Source organism: Dreissena polymorpha, chromosome 3, assembly GCF_020536995.1.
Source record: "Dreissena polymorpha isolate Duluth1 chromosome 3, UMN_Dpol_1.0, whole genome shotgun sequence".
Classification (NCBI taxonomy): domain Eukaryota; kingdom Metazoa; phylum Mollusca; class Bivalvia; order Myida; family Dreissenidae; genus Dreissena; species Dreissena polymorpha.
In genome coordinates, this window is record NC_068357.1 from 28,764,183 (window position 1) to 28,788,162 (window position 23,980).

Genomic DNA, 23,980 nt, shown 5'->3' on the forward strand with positions numbered 1-23,980 from the left:
GGCACTAAGTGAGGGTTCTCAAAATCTTGAAACAAAATGAATAAGTACAGATAGGATAAAAAAAACTTGTTGATTGGGGGGCTAAACACCTGAAATCAAAGCGAACCAGGTTAAAGGCAGAGGTCAAATAAATCAGAGGCAGCATGAGCCTGCTATACTCTGAACAAGTATTACTCAGGAAACTGGCTTTAGTGTCTTACTAAGCTTTAAAATTTAAGTTTCAGTGCAATCTATCTAAAATAAATTGGTTAAAATAAATGATAATTTGTAAAAAAATAAACATTCTGAACAAATTCAATTATTTACTTTACCTGTGTGCAGGAATTATTTCAGTGTTGATGGTTTGTGAACTATGTCAAAAGCACCATAGCTATGAAACACGTGTATTTTTAATATTGCAATGTTCCACAGAAATGATGCTGATGATAATTCTACACGATGATGAATTATTAGATATATTTCTAAATTTCATTTCCACCAACAATTCCACTACCAGTTCAAATGCGTTCGTAGATCCATATAAAAAGTATCTCTAAATTCTTTGCGCGTCTTATAAATGAGACTAGTTAAACATAACACTATTCCATTCAACAACCGTGACACATGTACTCAATTTTTCAAATTTTCGCAATTAAAATTGACTTCTACTGTTTATATTGTTGTTGTTGTACTTTTGAAAGTAGTTCGTAAGATGGCGACCATTAACCCAGAGATTGATTTATGAAATAAATCGTCTGCTGATCCAGAGTGCAGAATTTTGAACGATACTTAATATTTCCGGAGATCGACGGAAATACTGTGCAGTGGAATAGTTTCAATAATATGTGCAACCTTGACCTTTATCAAGGACACTGGTTTGCGGATTTCTGGTCCTAGATGTTTTGATGTATATGCAATTGTCATCAGTTGGTGTTTCGTGAAAACTGTGCTAGAAGAAAATGTCATCGGGCGCTTACGTTCACTCGGACGCGGACAAGCGGAAACAAATCAGTATCCGTGGAATTGCACCCGTGGAAAATGTGGCGAACGTAAAGAAGACTTTCAACCGTCACCTGCATTACACGCTGGTGAAAGATAGGAATGTGGCCACCCCGCGGGACTACTACTATGCACTGGCACACACTGTCCGAGACCACCTGACCGGGCGATGGATTCGAACACAGCAGCATTACTATGAAAAGGATCCAAAGGTATTAATAAACAACATTATGAAATTTCAACCATCTTGATTCACAACTTGCGCTCTAGGAAAAAGGGGATTAACGCATATGCTTAAAGCGTTGTCATCAGGGATCATATTTTCTTCGGTTTTGTCGGTCCTAGACCGATTGGGGTCATGAAAGACCGATTGAAAATCCCAAAGAGTCTGTCCGATTCTGTTTGCTAAAATTCCCATGTCATGAAATCGATGACGCAGTGCACATGCTAGCATACCCTAATTACATTCTTATCTCGATTAGGTGTGATAAACCATTCCAGGGCCCTCACACTACTTTGGGGGAAGGGGTCCGCAGCCCTTAGGAGGGGGAATTTTCGCCGCGTTTCCCTTTTTGGGGGATTTTTTTACTTACTCTCTCATTATTACATTTGTACATGTTTGCACTATATTCATTGCATTTTTCATAATTAAGCATGTTTGCTAAGATTAAATTGAAATAGAATTGAGATATAATAATCATGAGACACATCTTTCTATTAAAAAAAATAAAATAAAAAATAATTTTTTTTTTTATTTTTTTTTAGGGGGAATTTTTCCCCCCAAAAGGGGAAAAAAGTATACTTTTCAGGTGGGGGACTGCCGCCGAAATTGGGGACTGCCGCCGAAATTTAATAGATTGAGGGCCCTGCATTCACTGCAGTCTCTAAACCGGTCAGGACCAGTCTATTGCACGTCAGCCGACTAGTATCAGCGTATGACCCCAAACAACGAAGATTCGCGCGAATGTGTATTAGTCAAGCGTGAATAACCCAGTGTCAATATCAATCGATAATTTCACTGGCTTATACCTAGCACACTAATCGGTCCGTAATGTGTGCTCGTCCACGATTAAAATCGTTGACAGTTACTTCGAAGATTAAAACCTCGATGTTATCCTCGTGGAAATTGTGCACTTCATGCATGATAGTCAGTAAACTTTCATATAAACAAAGAAGAAAATCTGATATTGTGCAATAATTGTTCGCGGACCTTATACACTGAAAGCACGCGCTGTAACTAAACAATACATGCTGATACATTTTCCACCAGCGTAATAATCTGGCAATAAATGAATGAAAGTTGCGGTTTTGATTGACAGAACAGCCGAAAGTTATTTTTATGGGCGGAACTTCACATAAAATAGTACACAAGAAAAATAATATACATTGTATAAATCTTTAGTAAAAATCGTGTTAGAGTCGAAGTAATTCGTGTACTTTATTGTTTGTTGTTGAATAACCCACGACCGGAAGTTAAGATGCGTGGTTTTTAATCACTCGTGCTTCGCACTCGTGATTTAATCCCTACGCATCTTAACTATCGGCCGTGGTTTATTCGACAACAAACTATAATGTACACAAATTGTTTTTCAACTATTTGGTTTTATTATTGCCAGTAGCCAACCTACGCACAGACATTTGTTAGATTCAATGCATGTGTCTAAGCTATTATCGAGTCGACAATGATTTTAAACATCGGTATAGACTTACACAGATTAATAATATTGACAACGATGAAAAGTCAGATAAAACAGTTACCGAAACAACAATGAAATAGCTTATGATAAAACCAATTGAGAAAACTCGTATGTTCCGTTTAAAAAAATGCTTAAGGCAATTTAACTTGTACATTATTATACCCTCTTCATGAATGGCAAAATCAATGGTATATATTTTAACATAATTTGTCATAATTTCGGATAAAAATTTTCAGACACTTTTTCCCCATTTAAATCCAGACCGATTGATGTTGCTGGAAAATATGATCCCTGGTTGTCATATATTAGCATGTGCAGTCAACGCAGGCAAATCAGGGACAACACTTTCCGCTTTCGTTGAATGTTTCGTTTGAAAACGTCCCTTTTAGGAGGAAAGTGTTGACTTTAGACGTCGCAGATTAATATGGGGCAACAATTTACATGCATTCGTTTAGCCCCTTTTCCCACAGCTAGGCTACTACGTAAAGTTAAATTCCAGGATATGGAAAAATTGCAAAGGTTTTGTCACTCTGTTGTAAGATTCCATTATATGGAGCGTAGTCTAATTTTGATCACTTTGTTTACATCAAGAACGCAGCTCTCGTGATGACGACCAGTGTTTTTTTCCACCATTTTGGGAATGGGACCAGGTCCCTTTGGATTGGGAAATATGGCATACTTTTGTCTACAATTGCGAAATTTACATTGTTGATTTTATGCTTACAAGTACTTAAAAATTGACTGTAAAAGTGATTTCAGTATTATATTTTCTAAGGTTCAACTAATAGGGCTGGATTTGGAGATAAATGACATGTTAAGACATGACTTTTTTTTTGTAACCTTCAATTGGGAATTTTTAGGTCCCATTTGGGAAAAATGAATGTTTTTTTCCATTGGGAATGGGTCCCCATACCGGAGACAATGAGGGGCGATGCACATATGGGAAATTCCCCTTGCAAGCAATAAAAGGTTAACCTGAAAAAAAAGATTATGCTTTTTTCATTGAATGATTTGAACTATTTTTTTTGCGCTCAACATACTGCCAATTTGCTCTGGCGACTAGTTAGAACAACATGCCGCACCTGGCGCACCATCGAGGGTAAGAAATAATGTGTCGACAAAGTAATAAAGCAACAAATCAGTACCTTTTTGGTTAAAAATAGGGGGAACGTTTTGATAATTGGCACTATTGTTTTGTTTAACTCGCGAAATTTAAACTGCTGGAGTGGGGGCTATTTGCGAAAACTTAATTGACACATTTATGAAACTCAAGCTGTAAATCAGTTGAGCATTGAAGCGCTTACTTTGATGTTTTGTTAACAAATATCCAAAACTGATTGCTCACGCAAATAAAGTGTTTTTAAGTAACAATTTTATCAAGTATTGCATTCGTATTAAGAAACTAATTATTATGCTCTATCAGCGATTTTTTTTTGTCCTATTGAGAAAAGTACTCGTACCGGTCCAATTGGTAAAAATTGAGTCGTGAATACTTCGAAATTCGGAAAAATCGAGTCGTGAAAACCTTCAAATTGGGAAAAATGCGTCGTGAAATCTTCAAATTGGGAAATTAGTGTATTTGATTTTTTGCTTACAAATACCTTAAAATTGAGAATAACTGATGTCAAGTTGTTAATATTATATTTACTAAGGTTCTAGACATAGAGCTGCATAAGTAAATTAATTAAAGTTCATTAAAAAAAAAATTTTAGCTGCATTTGGGAAATATGTAATTTTTCCCAGATTGGGAACGTGCGGTTTTCGGGTACTTTACAAAGAAGGAAAAAAATCGCTGTCTATGGACACGTATGTTGTTTTTGTGAATCTGTCAGAAATATTTTTCCTTATCGCAACAGGTGATAATAAACACACTTAACTTTTAGTTATCTTAACAGGAACAAATTCAGGTTGTGTCCACTACTGCCAAGTACAAATCACTGTAACTGGATATTGTGCTTTAATTTTGAGGATAAATAGAATTGTTTGTTTGCACATGTACCTTTCAATCTAATTATAATGAACACATTATTGTTATTCACATAATTTCAGTTATTATCTGAAAACAAAGCAGACAATATTGGATATTTGGTTGTCACATATATATACCGACTGAGTTAATGTTTAAAACACAAATATTCAGGTGTTCAGTGATAATTGTCCAAAAGAATGACAAAAGAGAGTTCAAAACTAGCAGGGGTTTTCCTAGCCATTTTCGAAAAAGGAGTCTAGTCATGGCAAACTTGGGAATTTTTTATCGAAATGCATGCATCGATTGTTTTCATTCTTTATAAAGTACCCTTAAAAGGTACTTTCCCAATTGAAGAAAAACTACAAAGACCCGATTGCTGTCTGAAAATTTCCCAAAAGGAAGGCAAATTCCTTTAATTTTGTTCCAAAAGTGCATTATCTCCAAGTTAACAAATAAAATGAGCACTGACACTGAACTTTTCAAGCCAAAATGAATGTAATTTAATATTTGAGTTGATTTTTATGTCCCCCACCACTATAGTGGGGGACATATTATTTTTGCCCTGTCTGTGGGTTGGTTGGTCTGTTGGTTTGCGCCAACTTTAACATTTTGCAATAGCTTTTGCTATACACAATGTATTGGATATAGCAACTTGATATTTGGCATGCATGTGTATCTCATGGAGCTGCACATTTTGAATGGTGAAAGGTCAAGGTCATCCTTCAAGGTCAAAGGTCAAATATATAGCTTCAAAGCGGCGCAAAAGGGGACATATTATTTCTGACAAACACATATCTTGTTGCTTTTGGTTTCAAGCAATTAAAAAAAACTATAATGACCAATTGGAAGATTTTAAGTTGCAAATTTTCCGAATTTAAGTGCTTTTTGCGCTAATTTTTCCCAATTGGTATGGTACAGGAACTTTTCCCAATTAGGGAATAAAAACGCTGGCATGTCTACTGATTTGGGAAAAACTTATTTAATATAACTCTTTATAATAATTCAAATAAGGAGAGTAAAATAGTATAAATAAAAGTTATATACATTTTTTTAAATGTTTATGAAATAAATTTGAGACATAAATAGCATAAGACACTAGTCTTTATTTCTCTAAAAAAAAATCAACAAAAATAGAAGCAGGAATATTTTTTTACAATTTCAGTTTTTGATCAGGGCCATTTGCTTTGGGATTAGGTCAGTGTTTTACGGCCTTTTAAAATAGCAGGAAAACCTCTGACAAGAACCAATATTCTTCATGAATTCGTTTGTGACATTGATGTTTCAAAATATGTAAATTATAATTATGTTTTAAACAATTTGAATTTTACTTCAAATCTATCTTTAAACTAGAAATGGCGCGGCAGAGGCCGACGCGTATCCCCACGCCGAATGTTTGACCTAGGTGTGCCCCAGGGTTGGTAATGGGGCCATGCATAGCTGAGATTGACCGTATTGTCATAAGAGAAGTTCATCATCAATTAGAAGTGAATTGGTGTAGAAATGAAGAAGTTATAGTAAAAGGCAATTTTGGGTGGGTGTGACATATGTGGGCAGGGCGCCCCAGGGTTGGTAATTGTGCCATGCATAGTTGAGATTGACCGTATTGTCATAAGAGAAGTTCAGTATCAATTTGAAGTGAATCGGTGTAGAAATGAAGAAATTATAGTAAAAGGCAATTTTGGGCGGGTGTGGTCTATGTGGGCGGGGCCCCAGGGTTGGTAATGGGGCCATGCATAGTTGAGATTGACTGTATTGTCATAAGAGAAGTTCAATATCAATTTGAAGTGAATCGGTGTAGAAATGAAGAAATTATAGTAAAGGCAATTTTGGGTGGGTGTGGTCTATGTGGGCGGGGCCCCAGGGTTGGTTATGGGGCCATGCATAGTTGAGATTGACCCTAATGTCATAAGAGAAGTTCAGTATCAATTTGAAGTGAATCCGTGTAGAAATGAAAAAATTATAGTAAATGGAATTTTTTGGTGGGTGTGGCCTATGTGGGCGGGCGCCCCAGGGTTGGGATTGGGGCCATGCATAGTTGAGATTGACCCTAATGTCATAACAAAAGTTCAGTATCAATTTGAAGTGAATCCGTGTAGAAATGAAAAAATTATAGTAAATGGAAATTTTTGGTGGGTGTGGCCTATGTGGGCGGGGCGCCCCAGGGTTGGGAATGGGGCCATGCATGGTTGAGATTGACCGTATTGTCATAAGAGAGGTCCAGTATCAATTTGAAGTGAATCGGTGTAGAAATAAAGAAGTAAATGTAAAATAACCTAAAAAAATGAGTGATAATTTCTGACGCGGCCCCACCCCAACCGCTATAACTTTTGACCCAGGGGTCAGATCAAAATTCCAAATAGTGCAGGGTCGCACATATGCTCATAGCTACCATGTGTGTAAGTTTCAAGGTTCTAGTGCTTTTAGTGTAGGAGGAGATAGTGGCCAGGACGGACGGACAGACAGACAGACAGACGGACGGACGGCGGAGATAACCACAATATCCCCACCTTTTTTTCAAAAAGCGTGGGGATAATTAACATGGTACAGCATTTCTATTATGTACACATTTGTTTTGCCACTGCACTGGAGTTTGCCTCCCATCTAAAATGTATAAGGCTTAAAGCTTCACCATTAAACTAGGGTAGATATACAGTGATTTTTTTCACCCATTTAGGAAAGGGTCCGGTACCCATGCCATTGGGAATTTTTCGCATTGTGAAATCACCAAATTGGGAAAAAACGAGTCGCCAAATCTTCCAATAGGGAAAAATCAAGTTGTGAACTGAACCAATTGAAGAATGTATTTTAATGACTTTGTTTAACTTTTGTCAGCTTTAAATTTCACAGGAAACTGGGAAAGCAACATAAACTTTTATTCACAGTCTTGCACAAACAACAACATGCTATCGTAACACAGATTGTTACAGACAGAGTTCTCTGTTTATAAAGACTTTGTCATCAACAGTTTCAAGTATCGTAGGACTTGTACAAATAGCTTCCTCATGTTCATCGTCAATCTGCATTTGGCTACTGTCATCTTTGACAATTTGTGTTGCAGTGTACTGAGAGGAATAGGTGGACGAAACAGAAGCCAAACTTTTTACGAAGCCAAAATCGCTAAACAAATTGCTTTTGACTTCACTAGGCTTTAATTTCTTTCTGTAATACTTACTATTGTTACTCATGGCAAATATTGCCGGAAGCGTAAGAAAATTCAGACTGGTTTATATTTCGCAATAAAATACACGTTTTTAATGTACGAATGGTACGTTAAATGTTTAAACCAGTCAATGATTGAGAAGTCAAATCGTCCGCAAGTTAAAACGGTCTTGAAATAGGCGTTTTCGAGGGTTTGTTTACTCTATTTTGATTGGGATTTTTTGTATTTTTCGGAAATTGGGAAAGGTCCGGTTAATTTTGGAACGGGTCCGTAGGTCATTGGGAACGCGTCTGTTTACCTGACCCGTCCAAAGAAGGAAAAAGATCACTGATATAGAAAGCAGAGCTCAGTCCGACTTGAACAATTATGCTCCTGTTATGGATGCATTTCATTTTCAATGCATTGTGGCATCTTCAATTGAAATAAAACATTTTCATTTAAAGTGAAGTATCTAGTATGGTAAATAGATTTTTTTTTACTAAGTTACGTTGTAATGTCAGCGTTGTTTTTTTTTTTCAACATTTTGGAAAAGGGACCTGGTTGCTTTGGATTGGAAAAATTCTAGGTGTTTGACTAAAATTGGAAAAATAGTGTTGTTTTGCTAAAAAATGCTTCAAAATCTAAAATAAAGGTGTTTTCAGTTTAACTTATATAGATGGGAGATGAACAAAATGTTAAGATTAAAAAAAACATTTTGTTTTGCAGAGTTTTTTTTCCTCCTTTGAGACCCGTCGAATATCAGCCCTTTCCCCTAGACGAATTTTCCCCTCTTACAGAGATTTTCCCCAAAACAAATCTATTTTTATTTTTATTTTTTGGAAACCTTTTATAATTGATTATCAAGTTCACCTGATCCAGTGTAAAAAATGGAAAAATATTGCACAATAATTCATCTTTTGCCTTGAATTTGTTTTAAAAGCAGTAAAATATGTTAAATTGATTACCGGTATTTAAGACTTACCTTATTTCCCCCAAAATCCGGCGTTTCGTTTTTTCCCGTTAAAAAAGACCTGGCCCTTTCCCCAAAATCAGATTAAAAAAACCTGGTTGTGGAAACCTGTAATTGGGAACTTCCCTTTTGGGAAAAATATATACTTTTTTCCATTGGACTTATAGGGCTTATTGCCGGACCCGATTTTGAAGGGGAAAAAAAGAATGTCTGTGAATTCTTGTCACAGTGGTTGCAGTGCTCCAGATAACATGCGTAAAGGCGTAAAAACGAATAAAATTTCTTAAATAATGATTTAGATTTAAAATCTTTGCGTAAAGTTACGCATTGAAAAAATAAAACACAAATTTGTCATTTTCGAACGTGCGTAAAACTTCCAGTAGCAAATTATATACGGTAAACATTTCATCCCGGTTCTTACTCGTCGAGGCGCTCAATTAAAACTACAACTTTAAGTCAACGTCACTCAAGCGTTTGCTGTGAGGAAGGGCCACACTTAAGAACGGTCGAAAGGCCAAACAGTCTTGATTCTGTTCTCCTGGTATTACAGGCGAGTCATTACTGTTTATTGTACCTTTTTAATTACACTTATCGTAATTTTTATACACAAGTAATATACAATATACCTATTCAAAATGTCATTAAAATTAAATGTTAAATATATATTTTTGATATGACTTTAACGGCGACCAAAATGCCTTATGACCTAAGTCGAAGTGTCAGTTACTGTTTTAAATAAAAAATCAAAATGGCCGACCGAAGCGGTGTATCGAAGCGTGGAAGGCAAAAAAAGCAAGATGAGCAAGATAGATGTGGGGTCTTTTGAGCCAGAAAAAGCTGTCCGATTATGGGAAAGCAAGAAACGGAAAAGAAAGCCAGGCTTTTCCAAGACTATAAACCAAAATGTTGGATTGTTGATGTGTCAAAAACAATGCATACAAATTCTTAGGTAATATAGTGTTAAGAATTAATTTTATATAGGGGGTAAAATAAGAATTAATTTTCGAAATAGGGAGTTAATAAGAATTTGACCAAATTTTTATCTGGAGCTCTGAGTGGTTGTGTAGCTGTGTTTCAAATAACACTCATTGACTTAATAAGACTGATTTAATATTATTATATCTTATGCATATAGCGAGGAATTTTTGCTTTGGTGAATATTAAAGTTTCAAATTATTTTTCCAACATACAGTAATAGACAGACAGAATATTGTCAAATATTTGTGCTACAAATGATAGAATTTGAATAAAGATAAAGTCAAATACAATACATGACTTATATTTCCTGTCATTAAAACATGCAAGCAATAATAAACCATTAGTAATCATTAGAAAGAAAGTATTGCATGTTGTATGAATAAACAATTCTTTTCCTATCTACCCACTTTTTTTAGCTTGGGTTGTGGGAGCGGAAGCAAACAAAATTTAAGTTCTAGCCTCACAGATAAACATGGATATTAACATCATTCCATAAAAAAGATTCCAAATTTGTCTCTTAGCTAATTGACTATAACACTGACTGACTGACATGTTACCAACTGTGGAAAATCACTTGCCAGAATTTTAAGCTGGCTTCAATTTAAGTCAACTCTTGCTTAACCAGTCACAAAGCTAATTGAAAGCTGTAACCAATCTTTGAGGTTTGTAATTCGGTCAGCAATACAACATTCTGATGTAAATGAAGTAACTGTTGGGAAAAGTCCAATATAAGCAGCATGTTCACAGGTGTGAGCAGCCACAATGCACTCTGTAGTTGGCAGTCAATGTCAACCATGCATTAGTACGAGATTTGCATTCTGAAATATCAAATGCAGCGCTTTTGTTCTTTTGCACACCGAAAATAATCTTTCAGTTAATATTAAATTACAATCTTTAACTTAAATTTCAAATCTAATAATGATGAAAATTGATAAAATTTATTTATGTTCCGGAATTGGTTCTATTTTACTAAACCCTTTACCACTCAGATACGCATGTTGACGCATTTGAAGTCCCTTAGAAAATCACAATAAATTTAAGACCTTTCTTTCGAGATTCAAGTTTCTAAGGCTTTATTTCCGACCCCGCAGAGTTGACTGTTCTGGTTTTAGGCTAGTTGCATATAGCCATTTACGTCATGCTTCTGAGCTGGCAAGAAATAAGTGTATTGCACAATACATGTGTTGTATGCTTCAGCGTGTGTACTACCTCTCCCTGGAGTTTTACATGGGTCGCACCCTGTCCAACACGATGGTCAACCTCGGCATCCAGAGCTCATGTGACGAGGCTATGTACCAGGTACGGAAAACTGGGCTTAATGCATGTGTCTTCTCAGAATAGCATGTGCAGTCTGCACAGGCTAATCAGGGACAACACTTTCTGATTTTCCAGAACGCAGCTCATATAAATGGTCCATGCTCTGTGAAAAAGGGGTTTAATGCATGTGCGTAAAGTGTCGTCCCAGATTAGCCTGTGCAGTCTGCACAGGCTAATCAGGGACTACATTTTCTGCTTTTATGATATTTTTCGTCTCAAGAATATTTTTTTAACAAAATTTTAGTTTAGGCAGAAAGTGTCATCTCTGATTGGCCTGTGCTGACTGCACAGGCTTATCTGGTACGACACTTCAAGCGAATATATCAAACCCCCTTTTCACAGAGCGCGGCCCATATATATTGTGTTTTTGCTCTCAGCTTGGCCTGGACATTGGCATCCAGAGCTTTACATCTCACCCTGATGGGAGCCCAGTGCAAAAAAGGCTCTTACGTTATATGCGACCAGCGCAGCTCCTGACCAGCCTTGGCATTTGGGCAGTCTGGTCAGGAGCTACTCTGTCGGCTAATGAGACTTAAGAGAACCTTGTATAGTGGACTTGTTAGATCTTTGCAGGCAGGTTTGTAACTATGTTGGCCACATATGGCATAAGACCTATTTTTGCTTAATGCGGCTCTTGGGTTATTCAATGTTGAGCTTTGGATTTTAATGATAATTGGTAAATACTAATGTGTCTGAAAAAGACCAAAAAATTGAAGAAATAGTTATTAGAAGATCTCTCAAATTAGGCTGATGTTTGTGCTGAAATAAAAGAAGCTTGGGGAAAAGATTCTATATTATGTGATATGTTATCAATATTTCTGAATAAGTGTGTTGACTCAGAGGATCACTAAGTCGTTCCTTGTGGAGAAAAAAAAAGTAAAAAAAATATAGAGTGGTAAATAATGGTTGATAACAGTGATAACATTATAATATATGATCTGTTCTTGACATTCAATTTGGTAAATAATTGTTGATAACAGTCAATGTGGTTTGTGATATGGGCCTCACCCTGGGAAAACAGGGTCCAGTGCATGTGAGTAATGTCCAATATTAGCCTGTGCAGTCTTCACAGGCTTATCAGACACGTCTGTTTCTCCCTTGACTAGATTTTTATAAGAAGAGACCTCCTTTAAACGAAAAATACCAATAAAACAAAAAGAGTTGTCCCTGATTAGCCTGTGTGGACTGCACGTGTAAATATGTTGTGCATTTTTCTCAGCTTGGTCTTGACTGTATTGAGGTGTCAATTACTGGTAAATAATGGTTCATATAAGTTATAACATTTAATAAATATATGTTATTTGCTTGTAATTAAATATGAACGCACAGGCCAACCGGAGACAACACTTTTTGCTCATGCATTAAGCCCCATTTTCCAAAGCGAGTCTCATATTTGTTATGATATTTGTATGCTGTGCCTTGTTTCTCAGCTGGGCCTGGACATTGAAGAGTTGGAGGAGATTGAGGACGACGCCGGCCTTGGAAACGGGGGTCTGGGTCGCCTGGCAGCCTGCTTCCTCGACTCCATGGCAACCCTTGGCCTCGCCGCATATGGTTACGGCATACGCTACGACTATGGCATCTTTGCTCAGAAGATTGAGAACGGTTGGCAGGTAGGGCAGTTTGTTTATGTGTGCCGGGCTCTGTGAAAACTGTGTTAAGTGCATGTACGTAAAGAGTTGTCGCAGTTTAGCCTGTGCAGTCCGCACAGAATAATCAGGGATGACGCTTTCCCTCTAGATGTGTTTTTTTTTTTTTTAGAGACTTTCCTGAAAAGAAAAATTCCATAAAAGCGGAATTTGTCGTCTCTGATCAGCCTGTGCTTACTGCACAGGCTTTACTGGGATGACATTTTATGCGCATGCATTAAGCCCAGTTTTCCCACATTGTAGCTCAGTTGTTGAGTAGGATCACAAAGATAACTAGATGGTGGGATGTTTGGGTGTGTGGATGTGTGTATTGTAAACTTCATCAAGTCATACAATGCTTGCAAAACTTAGTATTGGCACTAACTTATCCAAATAGTGGATAAAAACATTATATACGGCAAAGGAACTAGACCTATAATTTTATGATGACAACCTTCACAGGGTGCAGAATCAATGGGGTTTTCAGGGGTTTACACATGGGCTGGACAGAATGTAATCACACCGTTAAGAACTTTATTTTTGCAAATTTCTCAATTTATTGAAATACATTTGCAAAAATGTATAGTGCATTAAAGACAGTTTTTCTTGGAGTTTGTGCAGATATCTTAAGGTATAAGAATTAATCCTTGAATACGTCTGAAATCGGTGACAAAATGTTACGTTGCGTGAAAGATAACCGGCCATTAACCATGTACAACGTATTCAGTAAAAATAATTTTTTTGAACAAGAACACATGCTTTTTAAATAAAGTAATTCTGATGTATTTCACATTACCATAAGCAGCATGAAAATCGGCCTTTTATGCACTAGTTGCAGGGTTCTCAATAACTTTTGAGCCAACAGGCCAAAATGTGAAACCAACAGGCCTTCTAGGGGGTTCCGGGGGCATGCTCCCCCTGAAAAGTTTAAAATTGAGCGCTTGATTTCCTTCATTTTGGGCCATTTTATTGCTATTTTAATGGTCAACCAGGCACTTAAATTTGAGCATTTTTGTGCATTTTATGAATTTTAGCTTTTTTAACTAACAAAAGATAAATGAAAAAGCTCTTGGATTGGGAATGGGGCTGAAATTTTGCCCTACAGGAATGGGCGGAAAAGGCCTGATCGTTTGTCTACCATGCACATTTAGCGTGACACTTCTAGTTTGAAACGTAACTGAATTAAAACAAACTTTCACAACAAAAACTTTGCATTAACACAAAAAACGTGATGAAAAGAACGTCACAATATTTGACTGCTTTTTGACCGATTCCAATTTGCGCCTTTTCATTGTTGTTGTTGTTGTAATTCTGATACGCTGTCGAATGTAGCTATTGACTCTTAGTGCTAACAAGATTTATGACATTTGCAATGTTAGACTGAACCGCGTGTCTAATGATACAAAGGTCATTATTATGTCTCGAAAAATCAAACCAGTCAAAAAACGCGCGTTAAGGGAGATAATCAAACGACTTCTTTGCTTAATAGCAAAAAAGGAGCAAAATTACCGAAAAGACGCGCACATTTTGAAAAGTGAATTGCCAATTTTCCGAATCTGAGCGATTTTCAACCGGCCAAAATCTGATTTCAAAGGCCAGCGGCCGGCTCTTATTGAGAACCCTGAGTTGAAATTCTTACGAAAACTTGTTAAAGAAAAGTTATTTGAAATAAAGCACTGCTTACCGTCGTGTTAAATTCTTTTAAGTTAAAAAGTGGAACCCCAATAAGTCACGTGATCCTGCACCTTGTACATAATAAATACATTATTTTAATGTTTCATTTAAACATCTTTATTATGCAGACATGATTGTAGTGTTCCATCTATATTTTACATGTATGTTATGTGTCTCCCTTTTAACTTCTTGAAATAATTTTGTAATGAAAAAATTCTAAAGCTGCGTTAATGAACACACATTTTATTGTTTACAGATAAAGTATAATATGTACACAGAAATGAACAGCAATTAAAAGTATTTAAAAAATAAATTATATTAATCATTTAAATAAGCAAATCAAGCTTTATAGCAACCATGCTTGAGACTTTGATCTTTAGGCTTTTTTCTTGCCTGATTAAAATATCTTCCGTCAAATATGAGATTCATTCTCGTGTAAAATCAGGTGGATGTGAAATTCATAACACAAAGAAATAATTTTCATGGGAAGAAATGTAAATCACATTGATTTGTTCAAGAAGTATCTTAGAAGAAGAGTACGTCCTTTTGTGATATAGATCAATATTAAATCACTTTATTGGCAGCTGAATCATACAGACAAGATTTTGTTTGTGAAATTGTTCTCTAAACCTGAAGCCAATAACTGCATGAAGGTCATTGTAAATTACACCCTAAGTATACTATGTTCTTGTATTAAATCATTGTCAAGTGGTAACAAGGAAGCCATTAAATGTATTTGTCCACTTCTCATTTAATGGCATTGTGACAGTTTTCCCCTGGCTAAATGGCTGTGGTATTTAGAGGTCAGTCCCTCTGTGACCATCTCATTCATTCAAAGGTCAGGCTGGATAATAGTTGAGAGTTAATTATTGCAAACTGTCATTTTTTCCGAAGGTAATTGGCACACTTGCAAAAACAATTTCCGATGTGCATTTAAAAAACAACATTTGTTACATTTTTGTTTAAATTATCACTTGTACAAAGTTAAAACTTTTCTATGATTCCCCATTTGGAAAGAAACTTTCCTCATCTGCTTTTGTTTTAGGGTTAAGAGTTGTTCTTATACCAGTATTTAAGACTTGCTCTGGGAAAACGTGGCTTGATGCATATGCGTTAAGTGTTGTCCTAGATTAGCCTGTGCAATCTGCACAGGCTAATCATGGACAGCACTTCAGCCTTAACTTGACTTTCACTTACAATAGACCTGCTTTAAACAAACAATATCATACATGCGGAAAGTGTTGTCCCTGATAAGCCTGTGCAAACTGCACAGGCTAGTCTTGAAAACACTTTACGCACATGCATTAAGCCCCGTTTTATTAGAGCCAGGCTCATTTTGTTTTTATTTCTTTCAAACACAGGAAGAATTGTGGTATCTGTTTATAAACACACTTAAAATTCCTGTACCAAAACTGGTTAATCAACTGCATCAATTTGTAAATGTATTCACAAATTCTGAATAGCATTTTCACCAAATACCAGAGTACAAGCGGATCATTTTTGTAGATATGAAAGTCGGTCAGGTATGAAGCAGTATGCCAAAGTAATATTACCCTATTGATACAGACCTGGTTTAGGATTGTGTATCTTCTTCTTTAATCATACATGTTTTAAATTATCCGTTTGTAAATTTCTTTAGCAACCTGATGATGTTCAAAGGATATTGAATTTTGCATAATTTTACATTATAACTAAGACATGAATATTTTATATAAATGGTATAAATGTGACTTTGTATTATATGATCACATATTACTATTTTGTAATATATATATATATAGGCACTAGCAGATGGGAGGGGTGTACATAAATTGTTTGGCCATACATATTTGCACATGTCAAAAAAGGAATCCTATGCTGACAATCAGTTTGGATTGTATGTGTGTTATCTCCCAGAAAGGCGGAGGGATATAAAATTTGAGTTGTCCCTCAGTCCGTCCATCTGTGACAAACTTTTCAGGGCTATATCTCAAAAACTATATAAGATATCAACCTGAAAATAGGTGAATAGTTATCAATGAGGCAAAGTGCCATGCATAAGAACCATAAACCTACATTTTTTCAAAGAAGAGTTATTGCCCTTTGTTATGTGGTGTATCTTTAGGGCCTTATCTTAGAGACAAACCAAGATTTCAACATGAAACTTCATGGGTGTACTGATAGCAATGAGGAGAAGTGCCTTGCCTAAAAACTATAACCCTACATTTTCTTAAGTAAGAGTTATTGCTCTTTGTTATTTTTGTATGATTTTACTTTTCAGGGCTATATCTTAGATACAATACAAGTTTTCATCATGAAACTCCATGGGTGTCTAGAAGTCAATAGGAAAAAGTGCCATGTGCAAGAACCATAACCATACATTTGTTTAAAAAACGAGTTTTTGCCCTTGGTTGTTTTCATATGATGTATCTTTTCACGGCTTTATCTCAGATACAATACCAGATTTGAACACGAAACTTCAAGGGTGTATAAATATCCATTAGGAAAATTGCAATGCATAAAAACAATTAGGTACCCTGCACTTATTTTTTATTTTTTAGACTTTACTGTATATCAAAGGATTTGCATAAATCAATAAACAACATTTATTTGGCGGGGATATCAATTCAATTAATCAGCTTATTAATCTGCGAAGAGCACTCAGTTAAAATAGTATAATAAAATGTTGGGCTACATTAGCAGGGGCAACTGTGTCATAATATATGACACAGTGTAGCATTCTGCAAGCTCAACAAGTATTTCCGCAGTACATTAGCTGTCAGTGTTAATAGATAGATGTGTACCAAGGCTTGACAGCATTACTTCATCACCACTATGGGTAACCTCTGTGGTTCTGTATAATATTTTGTTGATATAAGCCTTGCTCTGGGGAAATGGGGTTTAATGCATGTGCATAAAGTTTTGTCACAGATTAGCCTGTGCAGTAGGCACAGGCTAATTAGGGGTGACAATTTCTGCCTTTACAGGAATTTCTCTAAGAAGAAACCAAAAATACCATAAAAGCAGGAAGAGTCACACTATAAGCACATTTATTAAACCCTGTGTACCTACAGCATGGGCTTATATAATTTTGTATCAAATGTACTAGACCCGTTTCATACATGCCGTTTTGGAGAAAATTGCCGCATTTTTTAAATATTGTTTGGCCGTTTGACATTGTGGCTGAATACCTTTAAAAAACTAAAAAACTATTTTTAAAAGATTTGTCTTTCCAAGTATTTTAAAGTACAGTACAGCCAAAGCGGAACAAACGTATTTCGCGATCCGCGGCGGCAAGGCGAAACGAGTCGATGCCGCGTCAGTCATTGAAGCCGCGTCAGTATGCGGCGGCAAGTCGCATTACGCCGCGAAACTTCGCATCTGTCCGCCGAGGCATGCCGCTATCCGCGACATGATGCCGAGTCGATGCGCATCATGAAATAAAAAATCTTTTTTTAAATTATTAGTTACATATAGTTAACAAATTTTGAAAGAACGATTATAATAATAATTAAAATCATAATAAATTTATTGTGCGCGGATTGTATTAGCATATACATGTAAGCATAGTTAATGTGTCTGGCCAATTGAGTTTGTTTCCCGCTCGTAGTGTATGTATTTTACACATAAACAAGGTCACGTAATTATGTTTTCGCACATACAAGTGGTAAAAGGCTCCAGCATATGGTGGATTTATAAATTAATTGCATGTTGATTTTGCAATTAAATTTAAGCTGAGAAAATTAGCAGTATGAAGCCACATCAATAATCAAGACGGTGACGACGTATTTGTTGTTTTGTTAATTATCAGCTTATTAAAACTATTGTTTGAATATGCGTATATAAACACGTTTTATTTTGTTCATATTATACAGTTAATATCGCTACTAATTACCCGATAATCCCGTATATTCCAGTTTTAAAGCAAATGCTGGTAAATATTTACGATACACAAACATTCTCGATATTTCCTTAAGTATCAAATACATTTTGGCATTGGTTACTATTTATAGAGATGATGAAATAACGTTTAATTGGGGCGGGTTTTTTTCCACTGAACACGTGATTTACGCCTGACGTGATGTTCATGTATTTATACAACACAAAATACACCCAAACTTTCCAAACGACGTTCTACACGTCTGCATAATTTTCGCGCGCTTTTTATGAAACAAAGGATATTTTAGCACTGTTTATTTGACGCTAGAATTTGTCAAAGGTCGCGTTAACATTAAAATTCGGAAGTGTGTTTCGGATTACAAATATAATAATGATAATGATAATCGAACGAAACATTAACAGTTGCGCGTAATTAATTCTACGCTACACATACATGTATGTACATGTAGGTGGATATCTTTTCACTCGATCCGCCGCGTACGTATGCGGCGGATTTACTCCGCGAAAGTACGCGAGGTTAACACAGACTCGGCGTCGTTGCGCGGATCGATGCCGAGTGCCACGGCGATACGCCGCGTGAACACACGATTCGGCCGCCGCGTACTAATAATCTGGCCGTGGCGTAGCCGCGGATTATGTTTGTGCCGCGTTAGCTGTACTGTAGGTTAAGCCTTCACACCTTCTTAAGTCATAGGAACAAATGCAAGATTTTAATATTACACTTTTTTCTTTTAAAGTTTGAAATGCTACAGTTAAAATGTTTGCAAATCTTCCAGATTGCAGTCTGTTCAAGGCAAGATGAATAGCTAGCATGAATCAATGATTTGTTAAAACATAAGCAATTGATGACAAATAAGTGCAGAATTAATAGTTAGGGTTTTATAAACTATTTTCTGTTAGTTTTAATAGATTATTCTGAAAATTCTATGTTTTGTGATTTTTTGGTTAACAAGGGGTTACACTCTTTCAAAAAAATGTTACTGGAATTTAAACCCAAAACTTGTACTATGATAATACTGGATGAAATGCACAAATTCTCTAAAATATTTTCTTCACAGCTGCCTAAGATTTAAATTTACTTTGAACTAAATGCAATTATTTTTAACATCTTTAGACATTTATATAAACATTTTATGACTTAACAACAAATAAAGGCAAATAAATTTACATATCAGTTAATTCCTTACTAACGTGACCATTTTAGGCAGGCACCCTAGCAACCCTGATTTGTTTATATTGTCCTATCAATCTGTTATGTCATCATTTGTACCTAATAAATGTAAAATAAGTAAATGAAATGATAGTGTTAAACTAAAAGACTGATTAAAACAGATTTTTTTTCAAAATTATTGGCATTTTATATAAAATGTCCAATAATTGCCTATATTTTTTCAAAGTTTGTATAAAATTGACATTTTTTAAACAAACACACAATTTCTAAATAAAAGTAATGAATTCAAGTTTTATCAGATATATGTCATAATTTCCATTATAAGTGGGTGATCAAGATATAGGAATTGATGAAACTATCGACAGAAGGATAAACTGAAATTTGAATTGGGGGTTTATTTGTTGTTGGCCTGTCTGTCTGTTATTCTGTCTCCAAACGTTAACCTGAAGGTTAAAGTTTTGCAATAACTATTTTTTGTGTTCTTGGTAGGGTGGCATATAGCAGTTGAACTGTCAGTTAGTCCGTCCGTCTGTGACTGTCTGTCCGTACGTCCGAAAACTTTAACATTGGCGATTACTTTTTCGATATTGAAGATAGCAACTTGATATTTGGCATGCATGTGTATCTCATGGAGTTGCACATTTTGAGTGGTGAAAGGTCAAGGTCATTCTTCAAGGTCAAAGGTAAAAAAAACAAATCCAAGGGAAGTAACAAGCTTTAAAGGGAGATAATTTATATTTATCATTTGGCAGGTACAGAGCATTTTTACAAGGGAAGTAATATCTTTATTATATTCCTTTAAAAAATATTACCCCATGTAAAAATTATCTGTACCTGCCAAATGATTTTTTTTTTAAATAAATCAAAGCGGTGCATTAGGGGGCATGGTGTTTCTGACAAACACATCTCTTGTTTAAATAGTTTTCATGCAGCATGGCATTTAAAGGTCTGAAAGTTTAATGTCTCGACTTTCATCATTGCATTATTTCGGCCTGTTAAATCCAATCAGAAAAGAGCTTTTAAATGTTATTAAGACCATTGTAAAGCAAGATAATTAAGTGCAACTTTTTGTTTACTGCCGATTTGTGACATCACGAGTTTCCTCTTTTGTTGATTCTAAAGCTTTTCAGAAATAGCATGACTTTTCTGAAAAGCTTTATTAGCAAACTAAACATTCATAATACATTTTTTATTACAAACCCAATATTCAACATGCTTGTGGATGAGCTTAAGTTTCTGGCTGTCAAGAAACTACTCTTAAATATTTCACAGAAATTTTGCTGGGCTGATAATCTGAAAAAATTCTTACATGTGATGTTTTGTTTTAAACTGGAGAAGAAGTTGCCAGGGGTTTTGCAGGTTTATTACAACATGGTGAACATGCTTATACAATTTATGAAAGTGCTTGTTTTAGAAGTTTCATTTATGGTGTGTATTATAACGTTCCTTTAAGAAAGAAAAATGACTAAACATATTTAAAAAACTTTAAGGACCAGTGCCTTGTTTTACTATCTTCTTACAAAATCATTGAATTAAGGAGTTCAAACATATTTTTAGAATTTTATTAATTACAGATTGTAAAATTTCTGTAATATATTTTATAATGTGTTAACGAATCAATAAATCATATGAAATAATATTATCCCTATAATACTTATAAGTCTAGTAAAATAGTGGAAAACTTATAATGAATTTACATTGTGCGTATTTATATTAAGTAGCTTATTTTTGTTTCATTTTCAATTTAGAAAAATCTGTGCGACTTGCTAAAGACTAAAAAGTAACCTGCAAGGGATTATTGCAACTTTCTCAGTCTTATTATACTTAATCCAACCCATTTAGCTCACTTTTTTGACGTAGCTGTCCAACCAAGGTTTTGACCTTTCTTGACTTTTGTAATATCCAATCTTGCGAAATTTTCCTGCCATTAGACCCAATATAAAAATGGGAATACCAAAAGTGCATGGACTAGAAATCTTTCCATTAAAAAAATTTGAAGAGATAATTTATTTGGACACATATTTTGTGTTGTATAGCATCAACAAAATTCTCATTTTGCATGGGCTAATTCAAAAATTATTGAAATGCTAAATTAAGTTTTTGCAACAATTTAAACTGAGTGTTTAGTGTAAAACTACTTTATCTTCAACAAAAATGCTAATTGGGTACAACAGTTTCACTCAACTCAACACTCTAAATCAATACAGTTTTTGCAAACTTTTTTATATTTGGCACATTGTCACCACAAGAGTGTTTACATTTAAATGTCCTCATATTTAACATTTACTACCATTTTGCATTATGCACATGTTGAATTTTTTATCATATAAGTGTTGTTGTTCCCTATCCTGATATGATTTAAAAAAACGTTAGGGACAACCCAATACACACTTACCTTAGCCCCCATTTACCTAGGGCGAGGATTATAGACCTAAACAATATTGTGTTTTATTGTATGCGTTAAGTTGGGTTTTCCCAGAGTGCGCCACATATTTATTAACCAGGTTTTCCGAAGGAAAAAACTGGTTTTTAGATTGGCATATGCGGGCGGGCTGGCTGGCGGGCGGGCGGAACAAGCTTGTCCGGGCCATAACTATGTCGTTCATTGTCAGATTTTAAAATCATTTGGCACATTTGTTCACCATCATTGGACGGTGTGTCGCGCGAAATAATTACGTCGATATCTCCAAGGTAAAGGTCACACTTTGAGTTCAAAGGTCAAAAATGGCCATAAATGAGCTTGTCCTGGCCATAACTATGTCATTCATTGTGAGATTTTAAAATCATTTGGCACATTTGTTCACCATCATGGGACGGTGTGTCGCACAAAAGAATCACGTCAATATCTCCAATGTCAAGGTCGCCACGACTAAAAATAGATTTTTTTTTAAAACAAACTTACAAAGGGGTTTAATTTTGTTTGTTCATTTCAAAAGTTCAGTTTGAGTTTTCTCCCTTTATCAGATTTTTTTTTCACAATGAAAACCTGGTTTTGTGACAATTTTGTCCCTTGTTGTTAGTATTTTGACACCTATTCTGGGGTTGTGTTCGCAGATTGAGGAGCCAGATGAGTGGCTCAGATACGGTAACCCGTGGGAGAAAGCAAGACCTGAGTACGTACTGCCAGTCAACTTCTTCGGACGCGTAGAGGAAAAGGACGGCAAGAAAAAATGGGTGGACACACAGGTAGGCAGGAGTATGGCATTTATAAAAATCAAACCAGTCAGGGTCTGGAAACAAATACGATAAAATCATTAAAAAAATGTGTGACATTCATTTTGGTTGATTTGGAGGGTTGACCAATCCACAAATTAAACACAAGCAATCAGAAAATGACCATTTAAAACATTAAATTTCATGGCAACGAAGATAAAAGATTTTAAAGTAGTTAAAACTCTCTCCCAGTGATTGTTTGAAGCTTTATTACCATTAATAATAAAAAACAGCACTACATGCTCTTATGCAAATCATATATATTGTGCATATTTATTTTATATTTGTAAAACTGTTAATGACTTTATATTACCAGTATATTTCATTTATACTTTTGAAGATGATTTGCATATGATATGACATTTTGGGAAATTTCTCTATGAATGTTAATCATATGTAAAAATAAAATAATGGCCCACGCACTGCACAAATCGGTCTTTTGCCATATTCAGATAGCTAGATCCATACCAGCCTGCCCATTTGCACAACCCTTTCCCTTATAAAGTCTTGCAAGGTTTTGTGGTTTCATTAGCGGACAGTGTTGCTTTAATTAGACTGCGCTTGTTTAACCCATTTATGCCTAGTGGACTCTCCCATCCTTCTAAATTGGATCAATTTATTTCCAAAATTAGGGATGTCTAGAATATTACTTACTGAAATTCCTTTAAGCAAACAGCGCAGACCCTGATTAGACGCCGCATCATGCGGCGTCTCATCTGGGTCTACGCTGTTTGCAAAGTCCTTTTTTCTAGACGCTAGGCATAAACGGGTTAATGTGTTTTAATAGGTGGATCTATTCTTTGCAAAAAGGTAATGTGGTCTAAAGAATTCATTAGCTCAGGATGGAAGAAATTTAATGTGTAAGCAATAATTTAATAGAAAATGTTGCTGGTAAAAATAGTATGACATTTTGTGTATACAAATACAGGCCAGCAGATTTATTTCAAATATTGTTAAATGGAATTCTTTGTTATTTGGAAGTATTTTTTTGCTCCCAATTTTGTCCTTCATAATTTAATAAGAAATTTCAAATCTCAAATTTTCGCTATTCGGAACACATTAATATGGTCAAATCTGGAGTTTTAATACGTATTTGTCCAGTAAAAATTAAATGTGTTTATCTGCAAGTTTGAAGACTCTTTTCACTCCTATTTTTGCTTCTGACTCTTGATTTCACAAATTTAAGTGTGGAAAATGATTTGCTTTTACCAGCTAGCACAGAAAGAGTTGTATACAAATTATTGTTTAAGGTTAATGCAAACAATTTGAATTTTATCATAGTAAAATCAATAATGAAATTATGAATATATATATATATCAATAATATTTATCATAAAACATGACGTATTTGTGGAAGATTTAATTGC

The 23,980-nt window shown here is 35.4% G+C and overlaps 1 protein-coding gene across 1 annotated transcript in view; it reads left to right on the top strand.

The window, feature by feature from the left end:
- The first annotated feature begins 836 nt into the window (after nucleotides 1-836).
- The window catches only part of LOC127873451 (glycogen phosphorylase, muscle form-like), a 54,560-nt gene continuing 31,416 nt past the window's right edge, over nucleotides 837-23,980 (top strand). The window contains exons 1-4 of the mRNA XM_052417326.1: nucleotides 837-1,190; nucleotides 10,929-11,030; nucleotides 12,479-12,661; nucleotides 22,455-22,586. Coding sequence (XP_052273286.1) covers nucleotides 939-1,190; nucleotides 10,929-11,030; nucleotides 12,479-12,661; nucleotides 22,455-22,586 — 669 coding nt within the window. The 5' untranslated portion in view covers nucleotides 837-938. The remainder of the gene's footprint in view (nucleotides 1,191-10,928; nucleotides 11,031-12,478; nucleotides 12,662-22,454; nucleotides 22,587-23,980) is intronic.